This window comes from Glandiceps talaboti, chromosome 20 (assembly GCF_964340395.1).
Source record: "Glandiceps talaboti chromosome 20, keGlaTala1.1, whole genome shotgun sequence".
Classification (NCBI taxonomy): Eukaryota; Metazoa; Hemichordata; class Enteropneusta; family Spengelidae; genus Glandiceps; species Glandiceps talaboti.
In genome coordinates, this window is record NC_135568.1 from 10,950,023 (window position 1) to 10,966,519 (window position 16,497).

The window sequence follows — 16,497 nt, forward strand, 5'->3', positions numbered from 1 at the left end:
TTTTAAGCAAGGCGTGGTCACCTCCACCACAAACTTCCCCAAAAGCTGATGCTCAATATAACCAACAAACTCAAAATGTTTTCTTTCCTACTACTCCCCCTTACAGTCAGCCTGCTCCTTCACAAATTAGACATGACCTAATGCAATCATATTCACCAGAGAGTCCTAGAAATAGCCAACTGAGGCAGTCTCCAACTGTACAACCAATGCAACACCAAGGTGGCTACCAACCATCTCAAGATTTTTATATGCAACAAAACCAACAGCTTTATCAACAACAACAACAACAACAACAACAACAACAACAACAGCAGCAGCAACAACAACAACAATTCCAAATTCAACCTGCGCCAATGTATTATGCTAAACAACCACGCCTACCTCTCAATAACATTCAAGGAGGACCTATTCCCCAAGTCTTTCCCAATTATGCAAGCCCTCCAAGACCCGAACATCTTCAGTTGCAACAAACACCTTCACAGCACATGCCTTATCAACAAAGACAGGAAGTTCCTTGTAACTTTCCACAGGAAAGATATCTTTATCAAAGAGACACTGCCACTAATAGCACCTCATCATCCAGTAGACAGGACAGCGAGGCTGCAGTTTCTCCATACCAAACTGCCACCATTTCAGAAAGAAGCCCCCTTTTGCCACAGTATACAAGTGATTCTACAAGTACTACAGCCACAGCATCGACAGCAAGTGCAAGTCCAAACAATGATACAATGTTCTGTTTGATATCCAAGAAATCCAAACACCATAGACAACCTCCTCCATACAGTCATTCAAGAGAACCTAACCGACATTCTCAGACAGCCCTTGATGTGCAAAATCCTGTTACAACTAGTAAAGAAACTGTGTATGATAATCTCCAACCTGGTTTTCAACAGCGTGACATTGATGATGATAATTACTATATGAATGCAGATGCTTTACAGAAAGAAGAGAGAGCAAGGCGAGGCAGAAGCCCAGGAAGAAGTGACCCTGCTTGGGATAATCATATCCGGCGAAGAGAACGCAGAAGGGATGAGCTGATGAGATCTTCTTCACAAGAAAGAGAAGTACAAATACGTAGACGAACACCATCCCCACACCTTCCTCGTCCAAATCAAGAAAGCTCAAGTACCCAAGCTTCACCAAGAAGAAAGCCAAGGCATACTAGCCAAGATCGCATTCCACAACACCAACGCAGTCCACGATCCAGTCAAAGACATGAAAGTCCAAGCCCCAGGCCAAAAAGGAAAGTCAGTACTTCAAGAGAAAAACTTGCCACCAAAACAGATGAACTTCCTGAGTATGCTAATGTACCCCTTCAGAAGAAACATAAAACAAAGGAGAAAGAGGTGAAAACAAAGACAAAACAGTTGAACGCACAAGAAGAACCTATCTATGCTAATGTACCCATCAAAGGAGACAGGCGTAGAAGAAGACACCGTAGTAGCCCATCTGTACCAAAGCAGATGGACGTACCACCAGATTCACCACCTGATTATGTCAATGTACCACTAAGATATGATAGAATAAGCACTAGTCCTTTACATTGGAAAGAAAGGCATGTACTGGACTATGTACAACAGTCTTATGATCCTGATTCTGTCAGCAGTCGTAGACCTCCTGCAAGTCCAAAGAAACCACCAGAAAGGGAAAGTCCATCACCTAGAAGATGGCAAGAGAGTCTTAGTCTAAAGAAAAGAACAGAGAGTTTAAAGAAAGATAACCGTGTGAAAGAAAGATCTCCAAGCCCACCTAGGAGAAGGCCTGATAGTCCTGGACCAATGTGGAAAGCTGACAGAATTGGCCCTGTGCACAGGCGTGAAAGTGCATCTCCTGTTCGGAGAGATAGACCAAGGAGTTTTGAAGGTGCACCAGATGATAAACAAGGAAGACCCAGTAGAACTGAACAAGAAGGAAGACCAAGAAGTGTTCATGAAGAGTTGGCTTCACCTGGCACTGTTCCTACTGCAATCGAATACCTTAGAACAAAACGTGGGAGAGGGTCAGTGAGAAGTGTTAAAGAACAGCAACAAAGAAGTCGAAGTGTTGGTCCAGTGGAAAGACCATCTGCTGACCTTTGCTATTCGGCCAGTAATCTTGAGCACTATGCTAGGGATACATTAGATTTGAGACAAAATATATCAAGGTCTTGGGGGATGGACATGTTTGCCAGAAGACAAAGAAATCCAGAACTTTTCCCCAACACCTGCTCTGATGTTACTATGAGGGATGGATTTACAAATGAGGCATATATTCCTGACACTCTTGGTAAAGAAGCTGTTGGTAAAGAAGCTGTTTCACAAATGAACACCGATTCAGCTGAAAGAAGAACTTTTCAACGACATAGATCGTATGAAGATGCTCTAGATCAAGGATTCATCTCAACTTCCAGTACCAATTCAGAAAGACATTCTTTGGAAAAATCAAGATACCCCCCATCCTCGTCTAAAGATACACAACTGTATCATATTCATGATGTTAGGCGTGATGTTCCAAATGCTCTACAACCTTATTTTGATAAGAAACCTGCCCGACATCGGCGCAGTGAGGACTTTGAAAGAGCGCTGACAGAACTTGATGATATGTATGCTAAATTAGAACTTGAAACAGATGATTTGTACCAACCCCATCACAAGGTTACCACTAGGTCGAAATCATCTGAGATGCCTCTGACTTCAGATCACAGAGTTAATCAAAAGAAATATTTGTATGAGGCGCCATCTCAAAAGGCAAAGCGACGAGCTAAAAAGGAGAGACCGCACAGTTACACAGGTGGCCTTACATCCACAAGTGATGATTCAGATGATAGATACCAAAGTTATCAGAGACACAGGCACTCAAAGTCACCAAAACAAGAATTTTCTGACTTTACAAATTATGACAAATTTGCTCCAAAAGTGAAGCAACATACTGTAGAATATGATGTGACGAGTAGTGATGATGAACATCCAAGACGAGTTCTTCGTAAATCAAGATCTCAAGGTGCTATTTACAGACGGGCAGGAGCTTTTGACTGTCGCCAGTACAGCTCAGAAAGTAGCCCAAGTCCTGAGAGGATAAGTAGACGAATGAGGAGCCACAGTACTGGTAGTTTTCTACCAACATCAGACAACAGAGTTGTGAAATTTCAAGAACCACCTATGAGGCCATCAGGGAAAGTTAGTATTCCCAGTGACTTGAGTCTGTCACAGGATGACCATTCTCCTCAGCATACTAAGAAACATCAAAGAGGAAAAATTAGACAAGATGTACTTGCTTTAAGAGATTTTTACGAGGGTAGTGACATTAGCCCTCATTACATCATAGGCACAGACTCAGATTCAATGTCTGTACAGAAAGGGTCCACAGAACAGCAAATTACAACATCTGAGATGGAAGAGGCAAACCAAAGCTTAAATGATGTTGATGATTTGCATGACTCAGAGTTTGAAAGAGAAACAGATCTTATACAGTTTTCAATGAGCCAGCAGACATCTGCCTCACCAAACATTGATGCCATGTCCCCTAACAGAGACTATAGACATAGGCGAGAACCTGTAGTTAGGGAGGTGTGGACAGAAGCCACGCCAAAGATACCCCCCAAAATGGATCATCTTCTTGATGATGATGATGATGATGATGATGATGATGATGATGATGATGATGATAATGATGATGATGATGATGATGATGCCATACCAATGGCAGATGAAAGTGATAAAGCAGATGAGGAGGTTAGAGTACTGATGACATCGTCGCCTGATAATGATAGACTTGGAAAGAAAAGAGAGAAGACACCAAAGAAAGGTACAATTCACTAAAGTTTGGTGGTAGAATAGATGTAGCATAGACATGAAATGGTGGAGGGTTATATTTATGATGGTTACAAGAGGTTCATCATGTTCCTCTAAGACACAGAAAGTACAAATTACACATGCTCTACTACATGTACCACTGTCGACTCAAAGAACCCAATGTTACAGTGGAACCTTTGCCCCTGAGCAAAGGTAGAGGGTTGTTCATGACGGCTACAAATGGTTCATTATGTTATGCTAAAATATGCACCTACTTCACTTACGTTCTAGTACCCCTTCCAATCCATAAAGAATCCCATATTACTCTTCAACCTTTTGTCCCTGTGCGAAGGTGAAAGATTGTTCATGATGTTTGTTAGTTCATCATGTTCTAGTAAGATACATATTGTAAAAATTGCATTTATGTTCTAGTACCACTTCTAACTCAAACAGAGAACCCCATTATTACAGTTCAACCTTTTGCCTCTTTCCAATGGTTTTACCCTATTGTGTTTATGGAGAGCCTTGACCAGTGAACAGGAAAAAAGGGTTGAAAGAGATAAGATACTGTTAAGTTTGAGTTTCCATGTCAACATAATTGGTATCCTGATCAAGGAAATGTAATAATCTGTTGGTTGGTTGGTTTGTGGGTTGACTGCATTGCTGTTGAGAAGATAAACAAATTATCTGTTAATACATCATACATGTCATGTCGTGTCCATCAAGGTTTTCTCAAAGTTCAATTTTTGTTGAAATCATTGCTTGATAACTAATATTTGTAGAGCTTCAGTCATCCACTCATCTGACATCATCATCACTTCATACAGCACACTTGTAGGGTGTCAGTCATCACCACTCCATACAGTACACTTGTAGGGCTTCAGTCATCACCACTCCATACAGTACACTTGTAGGGTGTCAGTCATCACCACTCCATACAGTACACTTGTAGGGTGTCAGTCATCACCACTCCATACAGTACACTTGTAGGGTGTCAGTCATCACCACTCCATACAGTACACTTGTACGTTTTCAGTCATGACCAATCCATACAGTACACTTGTAGTGCTTCATGCAATCATCACCACTCCATACAATACACTGTACAAGTTGTAGGCGTCAGTCACCACCACTCAATACAGTACACTTGTACAGGTCCATTATCATTCTGTACTAATGCAGTGTTTTCTTAAAAGGGGAACAAGGCTGTTATTTATCTTAGTTGTTTTGCTTTGTGCTTTAAACAAACTCAGAAAAATCATTTTCATCATCTATAGATCACATGACCTCTAAAATAGAGATATGGCAAATCTGGCTTAGGAGAGGCCTACTGTATACTGGAGCATCATGGGAAGTAAACAACGATAGGTGCTTCACATTCCATGAACACTTGCCTAAACAATTATGAGGCAACTGTTCCCAAATGTGTGAAACTCCTGAATTTGTTTCTTTTCCCATAATGCTTCAGCCTAGTCTAAAGACCACATCTTCTAAGCTAGATTTGCCAAGTATTTAACTCTACTGTAAAGTTGTGATGCAGGGTTGGTGAAAACTTTTTCCTAAAATTTAACAATTGCAACTAAGATAAAATGAGCCTCACTTTTGTTCCCTTTTATATGCTTTATTTGGATTTTTTGAACAATATATCATAATGACCTGGTCCATACAATGTTTAACGTTATTTTTAAACTTCTTGAAAAAGCGTACAGAAGTGTGAAACTAGCTTTAAGATTCAAGCTGTTTCTGTACTCATATACTGCCAATATAAACATCAGTGAAGATTACATGATAAAGTCAACATGTTTAAAGTGGCCATATGGATGAAGATTGGATATTTATTTTGGATTACAAAACAAATTTATCATGGCTCCCTACTTGAAAAATCAATGTGAAACAACTGTGAATAAGTCTGTGTTTGTAACTCAATAAATTGCAAAAAAGCTAAAAAAAAAAATAAATAAATAAATAAATAAATAAATAAATAAATAAAAATTGTGTAAAAGTTTGTGTATTGTACATACAATACCAAACATTTTATTTTTAGTTACATTTATTAATCTTCAACAATTTATTGAGTTGCAAACAAGGACTTAGTATATGTTGTTTCACATTGATCTTTCAAGTAGGGAGCCATGGTAAAATTGTTTCGTAAATTAAAAATCTAAAATAAATACGGAGCCATGAAAAAATTGTTTCGTAAATTAAAAATCTAAAATAAATACTCAGTCCTCATCCATATAGCCACTTTAATACACATGTCCTGCACATGCTCAGTTAATAAACTTAAGAAAGAACTATATGTGCTTACATTTCCTTCACTATATTTTACATATATGTATATATATATTACAATTATTTGTATAGATAGCTATAGCTGTCTTGTTAACATGTTTTATGGGACTAAACATTTCAGCGTTACATTTTTTATTTTATTTGAAAAAAAACAAAAACAATTGCAAATTGTATAAATGTTGAATTCAACTTAATTAATCAAATAAATTCTAAGATAACATTAAATATCTAGAAACTGTTTGCTAAGACCAATAAATCGATTTAATTTATAGTTAATATATAACAAGTATTTTTGCCTTGCTGATTATGGAATGTATTTTCCAATTTTAAACTTATCCTGCACAGTTTGCCATGACTTAAAAAAGAATTTGATTCAGTTTTTCACATGGAAAGTACTAGTGAAGTATTAAAGCTAGGATTTTTGTGAATGATGGGTGGCATAATGTATTTTTTGCTATAAAAATATCTATGCAAATAAATAACTTGAGTCTTGTAATAACTATAGACTTTGAAGTGAAACTCTTATATGTACCCTGAATAAAGCTTTTGTTCTAAAGGGCTTTAAGTTGGAAAAAATCGCCCTTAAGTTCCCATAATTAATTTACTAAGGTTCCCCATTCACAAGTGATATGAAAAGAAATTTACACTTCCTGCATTTACCGTAATTTGTGGAATTTTTTATTAAAAATAATTATTATTCATTTGTTATTTTTTTTGTACAGATTTGTATTTGGTCTATATGTGTTAATTTTTCATGAAACAATTGTAAATTAAGATCTTTTGTGTATTTCATTTTTATTTTAAACTCTTCTCCGCTTATACTCTTGTATTGTGTCTCTCATATTGTGAATGTGTTTTAATAGATGAATGAAATAGCGCCCTCGTGTGGTGATATCTGCAAAATCTATCTTTTGCCAAGTTTCGACAGTGAACACATAATCTATTTTCAAAAAAACATGTCAAACAGCTGTTCCTTGGTTTCTCTCACTTGAAGACATTATCAATCTCAGTCAAATTAAAGTACTGATAAAAGTTTGGAAACATTCAAGAAACGAAATGGTATGTACATGTACACATGTTCCAGCTTATATTTTTAAGACTGCATAGCTTTCACATGCAACAAATGAATCGTACTGTTTCAGATGTTTGACATGATGTCTTCACTTGGCAAAATTTAGACACTGTGGAAGCTGCCAAGTATTCTATACTATTCTCTCAATGCCCAAATATGGTCAGTATATAGAAAAGACCCCCTGCAGAGCTGGATCCCATGTACTCTGCTGCTAGACATCACAGATGACATATTTTGAGAGCACATATTTTGTTCTGCACAGGTCATTAACATTATGCTGGGCCAGAATAAGGGTTTTGGTTCTTGAAGACAAGGGATTCTGATTTCTGCTGCGTCAAACGACTGAGCTTTCTGTTAGTTTTTATTCTAGTTTTACTGTGCAAAACTTCAAAGTGTTGATAGTATCCGTATACAGTAATGCAACTATTCCTTAAAATTCCATTTGTTGTCACAAAGGTGGTCATGTGAAATTATTTTTGAAACTGAACAAATGGCGGATTCTGATGCAAATTACTCAGTTCCTGTACATTTTAAATTCTGTTTTGTTTCACAAACTTCAAGCAGTCATGTCATATCAAACAAAGCAATATTAATTTTCTGTAAATTCTGTTTTTTGTTGCTGTTGTGGTCATTTTAAAGCTATTTTTGATCACAACACAATATTTTTGTCAAAAAGTTTTTCAAGCTTACTAAAGTTTCTGGAAATGAAGGGTGGGAAATTCTGTTTGTTGTTGTGCTCATATACTGCTATTTTTTTAAACTGAATTCATCACAATATTTTATGTGACAGCATCATAGTTTTTCAAGAATACAGAAGCTTTTATTGAGGAAGGGGCAAAAAGAAACTTTGAAAAGTTAGCGTGTAAATCACTCTTCTCTGTGCAATAATAAAAGTTTAGTGGAAACTAATGATGGAATTAGGTGAAACTAAATCACTTTTTTTTTACTTTTATTAGATTTAAGATTTTAATAGATGGAATCTGATTGGGTTTCAATTTACACTTATGTTTATATAAAAGATAAAAAAAGAAAACAAAAAACCCTTACAGGTTATGTTCACAAATGTACATTATTTTACTATCAAGTTATGGCAGGTCAACATTTAGGCAGTTTTGATGTGATGGAAGTACTTTCAGAAAAAATGTTTGATGTTGGTTTAAACTAAAAGTATGGAAATCAGTCAGGTTTAGTCAGAGGGGTTTGTTTGTTTGTTTGTTTGTTTGTTTGTTTGTTTGTTTGTTTGGGTCACTTTTAGATGTATATTTTTGTAAAGTTTGATTCATTTTCAGACGTGTAGGTTAATGGCACAGATTGTTTGTTTGGTTATCTGTAGTATCATCATCAACTGTGGTTTCAGGGTGACCCCTAGTCCATCAGGTCAACACTGATATTGAGCTTCCTGACCTTGGAGTGGTATACAGTCTTAAACTTAACGTGATTGTCCAATCAATGAACATTGTCCAAACTTCTAGGGTCAACTGAAAGATTCAATTTTCAACTAATCAGTTCTCTTTCTACACTCAGTAAAATTTTACCTGTCTAGAAATTAATAATTGTTATTCCTCTAAATATATCAAATAAACCTGTAAAAAAAACAACAACAGATGTTCATCTCTCAGGTTAACTCGCATTCCATCAAATCTACATCAGTCCTTTTTAATTTACTCCAAAAAAGCTATCCGTCTATGAAAGCACAGTTCTTCCAGAAGAAAACTTTGCAGAAAATAGAGTACTGCAAAATTTCGTAAAAATCTCTCAGATTATAAAATTTGCATTCCATCAATTCAGTTCTTTTACTGTACTCAAAAAAAGTTATGTCTAAGTTATCTTCCCGAAGATAACTTAAATAAACTTCACAAAAGATAGAATATTACGAAATTTCATAAAATTTAATCTCTCAAGTTAACTTTCATTCCATCAAATCTACATCGGTCCTTTTATACTGTACTCAAGAAAAAAGTTATCTGTCTATCAAAATACTGTTGAATGTCATGAATAAATTGAACAAAAATAGAATATTTTTAAAAATTTCATGAAAATGTTCGTCTTCAAAGTTTGCATCCCAAAATTAAATTGTTAAAATTTGGATCATAAAATGGACACCAAATTTACATATTAAAACTTCATCAAATTTCTATTTAAAAATCTATCACGCAATGACTTTATCATGATCTGTCAAAAAGGTCAAACGTATCAGGAAGTTTAAGGAAAGTTGATATATCAATAAAGTAAAACTTAACATCAACGACTTTGGTTGAAAATCTGTTGCTTTCCTCGTTCGGGCACCTTGTGAAAAAGTATGTTCATACTTTCTATGCATCGTGAGATGTGATAACCACACATATCAAAAACCCAGCTGATATGATGAAGTCTGTACGACGTCTTATGCCTACTTTGAACCCCATGGTATTTGTAATAAGTACATCTGTAAACACAGTCCGGGTAGTGTCTGGTTACACCAGTGCCTCATCACATGTAACGCCAACCAATGAGAAGTGAAAGAGGAGAATTGTATTTGTTTGCCGCTTGCCCAACCAGTAAGATGAAAATAGAGTATGTAGCTGTGTGTCGGCTGTCTGTAACGTAAGTCAATACTTTATTGCATCGGAATGCCCCGTAACTAGACAGATTGCATTTGCCGGAGCTTGTTTAGTGTCCCCCTTTTTATTCTAACTTGTAGAGTGCACACTTCCACTGGTTTAAATCACTCCCTGTGTTCTTCCATTCGTTGGATTTCACTTTTTCAACTTTTTTTTTTTGTGCCGGAGTTTGGTTGTCATTCCGGAACATGGTACGTATATGTTTATGTGTTTAGGTATTGATATATCAGATGATGTAAGATTCATAATGGAGAAAATGCATCAAATTTTGATTGTGACGTAGCGATTATATTTTTATCAAAATGTCTCCGTGTGATATTACCAATGATGTAAATATGCTGTTTCCAACATGTTTTGTGAATTTCACCGGCTAGTCTTTAAATTCAAGGTAATTATTTTATCCTTCTGTTCCATGTGTTTTGAGTTAATTTATTGTCTTTGGGTGTACTGTATCACACATTATGAGGTGCCTTTAGGGAAATATTAAATTCTGTACACCATCCGGCAAGGCTTCGCAGTGTCTTCATTGTGACCTAGTTTGGCCCTTTTTCTATTTTGACACTTAACCTGAGGGGTTAAGGATGCTATGTATGTATTTGGTTACCATAGCAACCATGATGCCCGTGGTGTACAAACCAGCGTCCAATGAAAACTAATCATACTTGTTAATAGTTTGTTTTCTTTCTCAAGATGTAGTGATACATAGTTAAGTTTGGCTTGTGAATACTACAGATATTAATTTAACTGATTTCTCACAATGTAGAATTGATTTTAATTGTTATAGATCTTGAACGGCCCTTTCTGGATCAGATCCAAACTATTGAACATATTTTCCCATCTGCTCTACTGCCTTGACCTTGGAGTTGACCCTTACCCTTGTGGGTGACCCTGCTACATACTATCAATTCTCTTTAAAAAACCAATCATCGGTATTTTCTGCCACCTGGTATTCTTGTCATCTTGGTATCTTGTTTGTGTTGCTTTCCAAGTTAAGTTTAAAGTAACCAATAATAAGTGTAAGAAATCAGTGACTAACTTTTATAATATGTAAGAATGGTTTCGAAAAATTTGAACATTTCAATTTTATAAATGGACAACAATGTTTCTGGCAACAATGTTTCCACAGATAGTACCTAGGCTAGATATATCTTTGTGGAAACATCTCAGGTTCGTGATTTGCAATAGTAGACATTTCTACTTTGTAAATTTGCAACAATGTTACTTGCTATGATGTTGCTGCAAACATCACTAAAGCATAATAATTTGTGAAAGTACTATGTTTCTAGTTTGCAAATTTGCAACAATGTTTCTGGGACTTAATTATCTTCAAATGTACTATCTCATAGATTATCATTTTCCTGAAAGTTGCCTAACTTCAGCTGTGTTTTTGCTAAGATTTTAAAAGTTAGACATTAATCATGGAAGGTATACCTAATATGCTGAATATGTGCTAGCTATCACTATCTTGTAATAAGACCTTAGGTCTGTGCTCTGCATTCTCGCAAACAAACAAGAGTTATTATTTTTACCACTACATTTCCTGTGGGAGTCTTGTTAAGAACGTTGCCGTACAACAGGCCGTGGTTTGCGACGACGATGGTGCTCTGAAGGTTGCCAAACAAAGGCCGAAGGATGTGATTTCAGTACTTGGGGCAGAAAGCCTGGGCCCTTGGTGTGCACCTTCGCCGAGTACTTGGGGCAGACAACCTCCTGGGTGTTAATGCCCTTGGAGTACACCTTGCCATGTACCATGAGTTTGTACTATGAGTTTGGTCACTTGTAATATCAAAAGTAAGCCTGATGCTCTAGCAGCTAGACTAGCAATATTTCTGAATGCTACACCAAAAAGCCTTGAAAAGTAAATGGTAGTTTTAGCTACTAAAAATACTACCCTTTACCAAATGCACTGAAATATGTAACTGTGATACAAAATCTGACTTGCAAAATGTCATTGTGTATGTAAGAGACTTGGCTATCTGGTATGACATACTAGATTGACTTGTTCTACAACTTCTGGTGGATGACATTGTCAAGCCAGAAGCCAAGTCTATGAGTTAGATCTCCTGTTTAACATGTTTATATGGCAAGTATCTAATTAGGAAACAATTACAGTATTAAGTTTATAGTAAAGGATTTCCTTAAGTTACAACAAGAAATGAAAAGCTATCTTTATAAACACTTCTACATGTCAGAATGTAGGCATGTTTTAATAGAAAGTACGAAAATAATGAAATATTCAAAATATCATTGCCATAGTAACAATTTGTTGAAATAACACCTAGAATCTTGCTACATATCTCCATCCTATTCAACATTGTCAAACTAATGTAAAAAACGTACCCCACATAATTAAAGTCTCAGAGAAGCGGAACGGGAAGTGAAATATTGTCAACAGAACAAATTTATAGTTTCTTCTGCCATCATATTCTAATCAATCAAGTTGACATTTTGTTGATATGGCTAACTAAAAATATATAATCTATTTCCTGTTAGAAAGTTATATCTTACACATATGGTGTAATAATTAACTTACTGGAGTTGTGATGATAGAAACAAACATACTGCTGGTTACCATTGAATTATTATCTACAGGTCAAAGGTCATCCACATTCTCTGGGTCTAAGTATAATATATGAACAAAAATAGTACCATCAACATTTTAGAGTTCAGTTGAATATATATGAGATTTAGGGTTATTTTGGATCAGTGTAGGTAAAGTTTATTTTTTCATCCAACTTTCCATAAAATAAGGTGAAAATGAAATAGGTGGAAATGATAACTTAATTCTCCATTATTTTGAGATTTTGTAATACCAAATGTTTTTTATTACATTGGGTGTCATTTTTTTCATATAGATGAGAGAAAGTGACATACTGCCCATTTCATGTTAGTGTTCAGTGGCTCTGTTTGATACAACCATGCAGAAACTAATAAGGAACTGCATATGCTACACGTTAAAGGTAGCAATATCACAACATCTTAACATACTGCAACTAGACACAGACATGCTGGCACCAATGTTTTGGTGTCTGTATGGTGACATGTTAGATCATTTTATTAGACAAAATCTTACAAGACACTCATTTATTGATTGATATTCTTGCTATCTTAATGTGTAGCATGTGTACTTTAATTCTTATTGGTTTCTGTGTGGTTGTATCAAACAGAGCCAGTGGACTCTAACATGAAATGGGTTGTAAACTGAGTTTCAATGTCACTGCATGACTTTGATAAAATCATTTAAAGGGGTGGTAAACTGAGTTTCAATGTCATTGCATGCCTTCAATAACATCGTCTTCTGACATTGTTAGAACAGTTGACAGCGTAACAAGGGTTTCATCAAAATTGATTCATTGTTATACCTGAAAACCAGAATTGAGTTCAGTCAATTAAAACCAAAGGTGTATTATGTTACTTTTGTTCCAAACACAAACTTGAAAATTGTTAATACCTGAAGTTTTTGACTGCATCTTAATTCAGTCGTTGTCAACAGAATTTGACCCATTATTCAGAACAAAGCTTTGTAATGTAATACATTGTATTACCAGCACAGATGAACTTTCATTTGGAGATGATTTGATATGCTTTGACAGTAAGTAGAACGCTACAAGTACTATGTCGCTAAAATTACACCTAAAAACCTACAAATTCAGGTTATACCCCATTTAAGAGTCGCATCCACTTACTTTTCTCATCTTAATGTATTTTTCTGTTTCATTTCTTGACGGACATAACTTGAATGCAAATAGAATGAAGTAGTATAAATGAGGCAGAACAAAGGATGGCAAGAATTTGATATGTCAATATTAGAATTTCTGACTTGAGTTTTGTATGAAGTATGACCATAAACCTATGTCAATATTATAAAATGTGTGTCTGTATAACTACTCAATATTGGACTGGTTTTCTTTTACCAACTTGAAAATGATTAAAAAGAAAGAACAAATATATCAAATGAACTTTCATAGTCACCCTGCTATCAATTTTCTCATTCAAGAAATTTTCCGGGTCTTTTTATCTGCAGTGTTTGAGTATATAAACGGCTTGAATTTCAACTAGTATCACAACTCAGTGAACTTTTTGAAGAAATTTGATTAGAATTTAAGTGTAAATGCATTGTTTAGGTAACAGACTGTGTTTTTTATCAGTGATATAAATTGAGAACAAACACAGCTTGGATTTCTGACTAGTTTTGCAACTTGGCGAGCTGTTTCAAGACATATGCTCTTTTCAAATTTAGCATAACAGTAAAATTCCTAATGTTTTTCATGTGCTGTAATTGTCTACTATAGCGGCTTGAATTTCTGACAAGTTTCGCAACTCAGTGAGCTTCTCCAAGACAGTCTTTTCAAATTTAAACATAACAGTAAAATTCCCCAATGTTTTTCACCTGCAGTGCTGTAATTGACAACTTTAGCGGCTTGGATTTCTGACAAGTTTCACAACTTGGCGAGCTTCTCCAAAACGTTCTTTTCAAATTTGAACATGACAGAAAAATTCCCAATGTTTTTCACCTGCTGTAATTGAGTACAAAAATGACTTGAATTTCTGACAAGTTTCACAACTCGGCAAGCTATTTCAAGACATTCTTTTCAAATCATATAGTAAAGTTCCCCATGTTCCCCCGAGTACTACAGCGGCTTGAATTTCAGTCAAGTTTCACAATGTAATGGTAAAAATCCTACTATTTTTTACCTGCTATATAGTGAGTACAAAAATCACATAAATTCCTGACTATAGTTTCACTATTCAGCATTTTCACTAGATCATTGTTATTTGCATAAATTAATGCAAATTAGCATATTTGTGTGTAGTAGAATATAATTTGCATATTGAAAAGTATAATTGCATTAATGAAAGTACAAAGCCTCAGATCATGTATGAGTAATACATAGTAGAATAAAATATCAAAAAACCGACAGATGTTGTAGAATATTATAGTTTTGTAAATAACATGACAACCAAAGTAGGTGGGTTATGATTGAAATGTAATAGTGTATCTAATTGATGTCAGTCTGTCATTGTATAGTATGTTCACCCCATACCAATTATTTCTAAATGTACTTTCACCACTTCAATAACATCATGGCTGTCATTATGATTTCTATATAAGGCAACAAAAGACACACAGATTGTAGTAATACTTTAATCATAACCTTGTTACAGTATTTATTGTCAAGTCATTTTTCACTTTTTTTTCAACCTTTTTTTCATCCATGTATATGAGGGATGTACTCATGTACTTCACTTTGACTAGATGGCAATCATTATTATAAGTACAGTATACCTCGAAGGCAAAACAAAAATACACACATAGATAGCAAACTATATATTCTACTCATCAAAAAATTACACAAATCCAAATTTCTTTTTCACTATAATCAGCAAGACACTAGTGAAAAATTTGCTTCCAAATTTCAAAATTACAAACCCTTTCACACAGTTAGAAGTTTAAATAATTGTAAAATTATAACTATGATCCCAGAGTCTGTAGGATAGGGATTATAGCTTGGTGTTTAATTTTGTACTGTAATAATGCTTAAAATGTTAAAATGTATGATTGAATTTGTAAGAAACATTATTATGCTATGTTTACCAGATCTGTTACCATGGTTACCAGGACTTTGAAATGTTAGCAGAAGCAATGATTGTAAAATAGATATTATGTAAATTTGACATATTGGTATGTGAGTGTTATTTTTTTTCCTATTAGTAACTATTTGCCATTCGTTTATTCTTGCCTGCTGTCCGAACCTTTACTGGAAAGAGCTCATGCTGTTCTATTAACTGGATTATTTCTTTATTGATCATTCATGGTGATGTGTATATTGACTTGATGACCACATGTAAACAATGATGAATTTGTTTATCAACAAATGTAAATATGTGGGATAATGATAGTGTTTGATCATACCAATGTGATTGAGATATTCTGATGTAAGAATACGGCTTGATTCCTTTATCTATATCTCAGTCTTCTTTCATCTGTACATTGTGGTTTGTTTGTCTTTCTGGGAGTGATCTCATCTAGGAAGATTACTATCCCTGGCTTTAAACACAAACTAAGGGATGGGATAAGTTCGAAGAATTGTAGAGATGTTTTGGTAATGAGCAAATTCCAATTTGTCAATGTTGCCCTGCCATTGACTCTGTACATAAGGTATTTGATTTTGATAGCTTGGTTGGATGTACTACATCGATGTCCATAAATAGTCAGATGTGACTGCTAGCATTCCTGTATCATTATATTCTATTCTGTCCATCAGGCTAAGGTTTTCTCTTGTCCTTAATCTAGATCTAACCACAGTCCGTCAGTACTGATCTGCCATAGATAGATGATGTGATAGAAGGACTGGAATCTAACCATTATCTAGAATTCAGTGAAACGTTTTCAGAAATTGACAGCTGTATATTGGATAGTATGTAATTATAATGCAGATGCAATGCTGATTGGTGAAATTGACTTAAATTACTATTATAAAAACAACGCTAGTGACTGAAATTATTTCAACATGTAGATACAATAGAAGTCTAGTTCCTTTAATACCTGTTGAAATTCTCTATGATCACTATCCTGGGTGGAAAAAATTCCGGGAGATAATCGTAGTGATCGTAACGCATATATAGGAAACTAGACGAATACAATAGTTAGATAACGTTCTTTGATTCACAACCAAGTTATTTTTTTCATGTTTATGTATCGGCAACCTGAGGAAGGCATTGACAGTCACAATGCCGAAGCATAGACATGTACAAAAGTAAC

The 16,497-nt window shown here is 35.2% G+C and overlaps 2 protein-coding genes across 8 annotated transcripts in view; both read left to right on the forward strand.

The window, feature by feature from the left end:
* LOC144450546 (uncharacterized) overlaps positions 1-183 on the forward strand; it is a 42,086-nt gene extending 41,903 nt beyond the window's left edge. The window contains exon 3 of the mRNA XM_078141191.1: positions 160-183. Within this exon, the coding sequence (XP_077997317.1) occupies positions 160-183 (24 nt within the window). The remainder of the gene's footprint in view (positions 1-159) is intronic.
* A 137-nt stretch (positions 184-320) lies between these two features.
* LOC144450723 (uncharacterized) overlaps positions 321-16,497 on the forward strand; it is a 153,719-nt gene continuing 137,542 nt past the window's right edge. For 5 of the 7 annotated variants that reach the window (XM_078141394.1, XM_078141396.1, XM_078141395.1 and 2 more), the window contains exon 1: positions 321-3,783. In XM_078141394.1, the coding sequence (XP_077997520.1) occupies positions 354-3,783 (3,430 nt within the window). In that variant the 5' untranslated portion in view covers positions 321-353. Of the gene's footprint in view, positions 3,784-9,677; positions 9,718-9,812; positions 9,926-16,497 lie in introns of those variants that run through there. The other 2 variants (XM_078141400.1, XM_078141402.1) reach the window with 2 other exon arrangements.